At 47.9% G+C, this 9,383-nt stretch overlaps 1 protein-coding gene across 1 annotated transcript; it reads left to right on the forward strand.

Moving 5' to 3' along the window:
- The first annotated feature begins 3,409 nt into the window (after nucleotides 1-3,409).
- On the forward strand, nucleotides 3,410-4,900 carry LOC135390989 (zinc finger protein 883-like). The gene has a single exon (XM_064621033.1). The coding sequence runs from the start codon at nucleotides 3,410-3,412 to the stop codon at nucleotides 4,898-4,900; it is 1,491 nt and encodes a 496-aa protein (XP_064477103.1).
- The last annotated feature ends 4,483 nt before the right edge of the window (nucleotides 4,901-9,383 follow it).

Genomic DNA, 9,383 nt, shown 5'->3' on the forward strand with positions numbered 1-9,383 from the left:
TGAAAAGGCACAAGTGAATATGCATTCAATTACAACATGTAATTGTAGTGTGTGCCTGGACAGTCACTCAATTTGAGCGGTCGTGGCCCCGGAAAGTACGCGAATCTCTCAACATTTTCGTTGTGCAGTAGTTGGACCTTTCAACTAAGAGATTCGCCGGCTTTCGGGGGCAATGAGTACTACTCTGGCGCACTACGCTAGTTCGACAACATCCGTGGTGTGAAGGATCTAAAACACGAGAATGAACGAAAAAAAAAACAAAAAAAAAACAAAAACATGAATGAAAAAAGTTGCTGTTACTCGTAAAACGGCATGCACTTGCAGGTGCCAGGAATGTGACGCGGAACAAAGAGAAGAGGTTCTAGTGGAAGTAATATTTCTAAGTGGTGCACAACGGAAAAGCACTTAAGCATATACATATACGCTTCGTGCAAAGCGTCCGCCGCGCCACGGAAAATCCTGGCGGCAGCCATAGGAACTTGTTGTGTGAGTCCGCTCCGTTTTCGAGGGCCATTCGTACGCTTTCAATCGTCACCTTGCTTCGGTGACGCCGCGCCTGAATTGATAGCTGCTAAAGGTAATGCCGTACGTACCGCACAAACTGTTGCGTCGTTGGGTGCACAAAAACGTATGATAATGCGGGGTATGAAAAAAAAAAAAGGTGCCTGGTTGTGTAGGCAGAAAAATGGTCCCCCAGGCTCCTGCGCGCCCAAAAATACAGGGGTGCGGATGGGGTAACTGACGAAACACGTCACAGCCGACCGAGTGTTACCATTCGCTCTCCCCATTTGTTGAAAAATGAGGCATAGACCTTTTTCATCTGTTAGTAGATAATAAAATCTGCACGACATTCAATGAGTAACATAAAAGCGACATCATACGCTGCACTAGATCGCTAGCGATATCGTTCGCTAGATGCTAGTATTTTTCTACTGGTGGTCAGACACGCGTGCTTGAATGTAAAAAGAAAAATGAGACACGAGCTTTACAGTAACCCTGCATCTTTTTCATGGTGATATTTATGGACAATAAAAGCTGTCGTCTTCTCATTCGTTGTTTCATTGGCTTTACAACTCCGCTTCTGCTAGAGATACGGTTCATCGACATAGAAAGTATGACAGAACAACTGTAAAACCTATGTGACCAACAATAGGAAAACACTAGCATCCAGGTTGAATTGGGAACTGCACCCAACGACCCCCCCGTACAGAGAGTGTGAGGTCGCGGAGCCAGGCTAGTGAGCTCACGGTGGAAAGCGTTTATGTGTGCTTTATTTTATTGGTACGAATACAGAAGGTAACGTGCCTCTTTGCTTACTCCTCTGTAATCCGTCCTGTTATAAGAGAATGCGGGTACCATTTTCCCGACATATCTGTAAGACATCGCTTTGTCTGTACTGCACAAAAAAGAGAGAGAGAGAGGAACAGTAGGAACAGACGCATTGCGCTCAGTACAACCGGTGCAGCGAATGTAATCGCTTTTATGTTCCTCATTGAATGGCGTGCAGCTTGTATTGTTCATTAACATCAATATGTTAATTTAAAAAAACCTATGTCTCCCAATTTTAACAAATCGGGAGACATACTAGAGTTTCCACACTCTAGAGTTCCCCGCCAAATCCACACGAAGTGGACATGAGGAGAAGATGAATGTCGGCCGTCAAACGTATGCGTCACAAAATAAGCTACTCCGTGGATTCTGTCTGTCTTCGTTTATGCCAATGAGCCTAATTGGTTGACATAATCAGACCGTATATCGTTCGTGTTGTGTTGAGTGATGTTGTGATGTGTGTTCTCCATTCAGACAAGAACTTCCAACTAGCTTGGAACTAGTCGCTTTTTCCAACTCAGCTAATGAGAATTCTGCATCCGCTGTAGGTGCAACATTTGCAAGGTTGCTGTAAAAAAGTATAAAAGAAAACATACGCAAGTGCGGTGCTCACGAAGAAAAGCTAAAAGAATTGTAATAACGCTCACATGCCTGCTTCTGCATATAGTCTTATGCCTTATAGTCTTATGACCGCTGAGGACCGAAAGTAGTCGTTTGGAGTTCAAAGCGATTGAAATCCACAAAGTTACACAACCGATACACACAATTTCGATGTTCATGATGCCCGCCACATACACTTTTAACTGGTTCCGATATCGGACGACTCACACAAAAAGTTCGCTTTCCCACCGCTACGTGGCCGCGCAAAGCGCCACCTTTAGTCTGTGCACGAGGCGTATAGTACTCGCGATATAAAGCGGTCTCCACAGTTTTAGTCAAGCTGTAATCCTATAACACCCACCCGCCGACCGCTGGCGCTCATTGTACTGTCGCACTGTCGTAACTTGAAGACAAATCCTTTAGATTATAAAACCAACGCCTATGTCACACATCACGCTAAGAACATAACGGGCGAAAATTGCTGTATACAAGCACGCTGCTAAAAGCAAGCGTCCGTTGCACATTAAACGCATCATTCATCGCGGGAGCAGGAACGCACAAAATACAAATATAAGAGTTCCAAAATAACTTTCGTTAACAGGAACTTTATCAAAAATTGAAATATGATTATTTCTATTAATAAAGTTACTTTCTGATCGTTTTTATAACTTCGTCTTGCAATCTTCATATTAACCTGTCCTGGCACTGAAACCGAAACTTCCCCCCAAATATGTAAACTGGTCCAGTTCGAACTGGCACCACCTCACGTCCAGTTGCTACCAGTCCAGCTTGAACTGGTACCAGTTCACTTTTCAGTTGCCCCCAGCCCAGCTTGAACTGGTTGCACACAGTGCCCACTTGCCACCATACCAGCTTGAACTGGTACCAGTTCACTTTCCAGTTACTGCCAGCCCAGCTTGAACTGGTACCTGTTCCCTTCCCAGTTGCTACCAGTTCAGCTTGAACTGGTACCACAAAGTGCCCAGTTGCCACCAGCCCAGCTTGAACTGGTACCAGTTTACTTTCCAGTTGCCACCAGTTTGGTACCAGTTGGTTTCAGTTGACCACCAGTTGGTGCAAACTGGGAACGAGCTGGTACCAGTTGACTTCCCAGCTCAAATTTTCGCCTGGGATAGATGGTGACTACTTTACTGCCATCACTCACCGCCTCCAGTCAGCGGATTGGAGAAATTGTGTAGCAAGCAACGAAATTCAAAAAAGCATCAGTAAAAGTCAAGTGAACTGGTGAACTATATCTTTTGACCGTCGATGAACGAGTTCATTCAGTTCATTTGAGTGACTCATTCAGTCTGAACAGCACATCACTCAATGCAGTGCAGCTGACTGCATGGCACCAGTGAGTAAACACCTCAGTACCAGATATGTCAGAACAAAATTTCATATGATATTGAGTTTTAAACTTCAGAAAATAATGCACTGCATTTTCGTGTAAGAGTGCGTGTTAATTATGGGAGCAAATATGGCACTTTTGTTAATGTACTACGAACCTGTCTGTACTCTCACTGTTCCATGTTTTACCATAGCAGAAGCAGCAGCAAGTACTGGTCTACATATTAAGGATGAGCCCAAAGACATTTATGATACAGCATCATCAGGTTGCAACTCTTCAAATGCAGAGTTCAACGTCAACAGAGCAACTGTTGAGCCTCCACTTGACAACATGGTCCCAGTCACTGTGGATGTTCGATCCACAGATACCAAGCCCGGAGACTATGCTCCAGACGAGAGAGGGGCTCAAGAGCCAGGTGAACCATCAGTCTCTGACCAGGAGGAGGACAGGACATACAAGTGCAGTGTTTGTTTGGCTACATGCATTGACGTAGACCACATGGAAGTTCACTGCAGAGCTGACAAAGTGAGCACATTCACCTGTGACACATGCCAACACAAACGGGCACACACAGGCATGAAGCCGTACAGGTGTGATATGTGTTCTGTAGAGTTCAGCTACAGTGCGAACCTGCGACGTCACAGGAAGACACACACGGGAACGAAGCCGTACAAGTGTGACCTCTGTCCTGAAGAGTTCAGCTGCAGCACAGACCTGCGGCGACACGAGCTCACACATACGGGCGAGAAGTCATACAAGTGCGATCACTGCCCTGCAGAGTTCAGCCGTAGCATGGACCTTCAGCGTCACATGCACACTGGCAAAAGGTCATACAGATGTGATGTCTGTTCTGCAGAGTTCAGACACAGCTCAAACATGCGACGTCACATGCTCATACACACGGGTGGGAAGCCACACAAGTGCAATCTCTGTCCTGCAGAGTTCAGTCGCAGCACAAACCTGCAGAGCCACAAGCAGACACACACGGGTGAGAAGCCACACGAGTGTGACACCTGTCATGCAAAATTTAGCCGCAGCACGAACCTGCGCCGCCACATGCTGACACACACAGGCGAGAAGCGACACAAGTGCAATCTCTGTCCTGCAGAGTTCAGCTATAGCACAAACCTGCAGAGCCACAAGCAGACACACGCGGGTGAGAAGCCACAGTGTGACACCTGTCATGCAAAATTTAGCCGCAGCACGGACCTGCGCCGCCACATGCTGACACACACAGGCGAGAAGCCACACAAGTGCAATCTCTGTCCTGCAGAGTTCACCTATAGCACAAACCTGCAGAGCCACAAGCAGACACGCACGGGTGAGAAGCCACACGAGTGTGACACCTGTCATGCAAAATTTAGCCGCAGCACGGACCTGCGCCGCCACATGCTGACACACACAGGCGAGAAGCCACACAAGTGCAATCTCTGTCCTGCAGTGTTCAGCTATGGCACAAACCTGCGGTGCCACAAGCAGACACATACAGGTGAGAAGCCATTCAAGTGCAGTCTCTGTTCTTCAGAGTTCAGCAAGAGGGTGCACCTGCAGCACCACAATCTGATGCACACTGGTGAGAAGCCATGCAAGTGCAATCTCTGTCCTTTAGAGTTCAGCTAAAGCATATACCTGTGGCATCACAGGCTAACACATGGACAAGCAGTCATACAAGTGTGGTCTCCGTTCTTCAGAGTTCAGCAGGTGGTTGCAGCTGCGACTCCACAGTCTCCTGCACGTGGGAAGCCATCAAGTGCAATCTCTGTCCTTTGGAGTTCAGCTAGAGCATACACCTGTAACGTCACAGACTGACACATAGGCAAGAAGCCATACAAGTGCAGTTTCTATTCTTCAGAGTTCAGCAGGTGGTGGCAGCTGCGACTCCACAGTCTCCTGCACGTGAGAAGCCATCAAGTGCAATTTCTGTCCTTTGGAGTTCAGCTAGAGCATACACCTGTAACGTCACAGACTGACACATAGGCAAGAAGCCATACAAGTGCAGTTTCTATTCTTCAGAGTTCAGCAAGAGGGTGTACCTGCGGCGTCACAATCTGGTGCACAGAGGTGAGAGACAGTCTCTGTCCTTTGGAGGTCAGCCAACATTGTGACGTCGATACAGGATATCGCGCTCCGGATATTTGGGTATCCCATAGGAGCAGCTTGCAGATCCCAGTGATATTCACGGGGTTCCGTGAAACCAGGACTTGTACAGTGATTGAACGTCACCGGCAAGGGACATACGGGTAAATGTGGGATGTTTATGAAATCCTGTTTCGACTGCCGCATTAATATAGACATTGGGGAACAAGCAAAAGCACAGGGTACTGTTCGCATGCTCGTTGTCTGTACAAAGTGTTTACGAACACGCTTCAAGCAACAGCAGTCTGTCTGGTTTCCACCTCCAGTTGGCAGGTACAGTAGAATCTCGATGATACGAATTTCACGGGGTCGCGGAAAAAATCGTATAATCAGAAATTCGTATCAAACGAATTAAACGAATTAAAAATAGACAGTGACTGTTCATTTTCCGTTACTGTCAATGAAGGAGATCTGTGGTGGTGGTGGTGGTGAAAGGGCTTGCCGTTGTCGGCCTCACGTATATGGGCAACGTCACGACTGACGCCCTGGGGAAATGCGCGTCCTGGGCCGACTTCTAGGGGAACTGTGCCGACATATGTCTGAAAGCGTCTGAGGAAAACCCAGGAAAAACCCCAGACAGCACAGCCGGCATCGGGATTCGAACCCGGGTACCTCCCAGTCTCGACGTGACATATGGCCAGCACGCTAACCACTGAGCCACGGGAGCTGGTGAAGGAGGTCGGTCGTAACGCGTTTGTGTCTCCGTTTTTGGCCAATGCTGCCCAAATACGCGAGATGATTCAAAAGACGTAGCACGTGCTTTTCACCCGCGAGTCGCGCGACAGTGGTCTAAAGCGAGCTGCTCCTAAAGCACGCAGGCGTTAGGTGAAGCCGACTTGCGGAATGGTGACGCGGAATGTTGCCACAAGTTGTCCCGATATGTTCCTTCCACGTGTTCTGGTCGCTGTTTTCCGTCACAGCGATGTCACACAGCTTCGCGGTTTATTGTTGCGAGGGGGGGGGGGGGTAAAAATCTCAAAACAGAGATAAGGTGATAAGGTTCTGGGCCGTGCAATCCCTTTGATCTTTATCTCCTCCACCACCACCAAAAGGAAAGTCATTGCTTGCATTGCGCTACATGATGTAAGGGAGTTTGTGGTGACGATCGCCCTCCCTTTTCGAAAGAAGGAGCAGCATGACTCGCGTCACGGGGGAACGACCTCTGTCGCATCCTCGGCTCATTCGTATCACCCGTAAAGGCAAGATAACGCGTTCGTATCATTCGAATTCGAATACATGGGAAGAAAGGCATTCCGGCCGGGACCGGAAAAGAATTCGTATCATCCCGAAATTCGTATCATCCGTGATCGTATCATCGAGATTCTACTGTATTCACACATAAGAGACAATAGCCTGGATTAAAAACAAAGTATTTCACAAGAAGGGATGTCAGGGATGTTGAGTATACTTTGACAGAATGGCGTAAATGCAGGCTAGCTGGTGGATAAATTCCATGATAAGGCAAGCCTGAGCGATGGGCAAGACACGTAAACAAACACGAAGGCTCAAACCAGCAAAACGTTTAATCGATAAACACGAACTTCATGAACATGTAGACGGTGCGAGGGAAGAGAGGGGGGAATAGGGAAATGAGGACAAAATGAGTTGAGGGAAGTCAAAGGAGGCGCTTGAAGGCCGGGTGGATACATACAGACGGCACACTAATACAATTGCCCACACTCTGTATGGCCAACGCTTCTCTTAAGACGTTTTCGCCTGTCTGGTTCCCACGCCAGCACCGCCGTCTGGGACCATAGAGGTTGACAATTATTACAGATTCTTAGGTGATCCGACAAATTTGAATCAGGATTGTTTTTATGCTGGCCCAACCTTTGGTTTACGCATTCAGAAGTTTGACCTATGCAAAGCCACAAGCTAACGGGATTCTATATACAACATTTCTTTTCCACAAGGAACAAACTTAATGGTTCTGTGTTCAACATTACATGCAGACTCTGGTTTTGAAAAAGGCATTAGACGATCTAACCTGAAGTTGTTCCTAAAGAGGAGACGGACACCCATCTCATTCGACATAGCCTTCAAATTGTGTGAAATCGCCCATCGCTCATATGGCTTGCGCTCATGGCTTGCCCATCGCTCAGGCTTGCCTTATCATGGAATTGAGTATACTTCGAGTCGTTGCAGACACAGGGGTTTTTGGGGCGAGAGCACCTTGGTGGTCCGTGTCCTGGATACGGCCGAATGGTCGCGGGGTAGTATTGGCTGCCACAAGCCAGACTCCTATCCAAGAGACCAAGACCCTCGCCAACGTTTAGTTCCTCCTCGTCCGTCATCCGCCTGTCCCTTGTGTTCTTCTCCGGACCATCCACACTCATCGTGTCCGGTTTCCAGGTTGCCTGCCGACAAGAAGGTCTGCGCCGGGAGATGTTTCCGTTGCGGCAATCCTGGACATTTTTCAAGGCTCTGTCGATCAGCTGCACATTTATCTTGTGCTTACTGTCACGGGCATCACCTTTCAGTCCTTTGCGACATTCAGCGACGAGACTTCAAACCCAGTTTGTCTTCATCTTCGTCTCTGGGTCAGGCATCGCCAGTCTACCTCTCCTGGAGGGACGGGTACCGCAGCAACGCTCGCATCCAGCCTCTTATAGGCACGGAAACTAGGCCCTGGCTTCAGACCGCGGAAGATTTGGCCTCAGGCCTGGCGGGGAGGAGACAGTTTGCATACTATCAGATACTGGGAGCCAGCAGACGTTCATCTGGCAGGACCTCTTACAAGAGCTACAGTGGGACACCAAAGGCCACGAAGCCCTCTCAGTATTCTCCTTCGCATCAACGCACCCCACACGGTTTCATTGCCAGCGTGCCATGTTCATCTTGAAGATCTTCTCTAGTGTGTCGTTGATGTGGAAGCGTTGGGATTACCCAATCTTTGTCTTGCTGTCACCCCTCCGCTGATCACCACAATGCTTGATCTTTTGGAACACGGGTTTAGCATCAGCGGATTCCTGACGGACTGCGGAGGTTGGGCTCTTGATCGGCGCTGACTACTATTGGAAGATAGTTACCGGACAAGTCAAACACCTTCCCGGCGAAGTCATCGCAGTTGTCAGTTGAAAATATTTTCGGATGGGTCATCCAGAACTCGACCCTCGCCTTCACGAAACGCTGTCTGCGGCTGTCTCTTTTCTTTCTCTCTTCAGAAGAACAGGACCAATGTGGCGTTTGGATGCATTGAGCATACTCGAGAAAGTCCCCGACGAGGCAGAGAGCTTAGCCGCCACTCTGTTTTCTACTCAAGTTCGAAAATTTCGAATCGAAAAAGTTCGAAAAAACAGCTGCTATGTCGTGCCACTCATGGTGAAAAAGCTGGGTCTTCCCCCAGTAGCCAACAATCAAGCAACAGCTCAATGGTGGCTCTTGCAGCAGCTGGTCGTCTCCATAATTGCTACATGACTACGACACCCTTATTAGAGAATATTTCAGTGAGGGGCATGCAGAGAGGGTGGTGGACCAAGTCGTTGAACATGAGAATGTCTACTATATGCAGAGTTCGAGGTAACTCGTTACTGTAACTAAGTTCCTTTTTTTTGGTAACTTGTAACGTAACTCGGTACTTTTGCGCCGTGGTAACTTTCAGAGGAACTCGTTCCTTTTTTTGGTAACTTTGTCAAAGTAACTTAAGTTCCAAGTTACTTTTAACTCGCTTTTCACTCACGTCCACACATTTTCTTGCTTTCTCTCCGGTTCCTTCATGGCATATTTTGCCATAAAACGTGATATTCAATGAGTGACAGTATTTTATTCAGGAAATAAGAACTGCTGCCATTGAAATAAAGCTGAACCATTGTGCGCCCACAGGGGGCAAGATGCAAAGCGTTCGAATACACCTCTACCAGAGAAACGTCATCATGACATATTGGTAGACAGACTGAAACCGAAACAAAGCGGAAGGACGGCTGGGTTCCACGAACTGGCACTTGTTCGCTGTCTCCCATTGAAAGAA

This window comes from Ornithodoros turicata, chromosome 1 (genome assembly GCF_037126465.1).
Source record: "Ornithodoros turicata isolate Travis chromosome 1, ASM3712646v1, whole genome shotgun sequence".
Lineage (NCBI taxonomy): Eukaryota > Metazoa > Arthropoda > Arachnida > Ixodida > Argasidae > Ornithodoros > Ornithodoros turicata.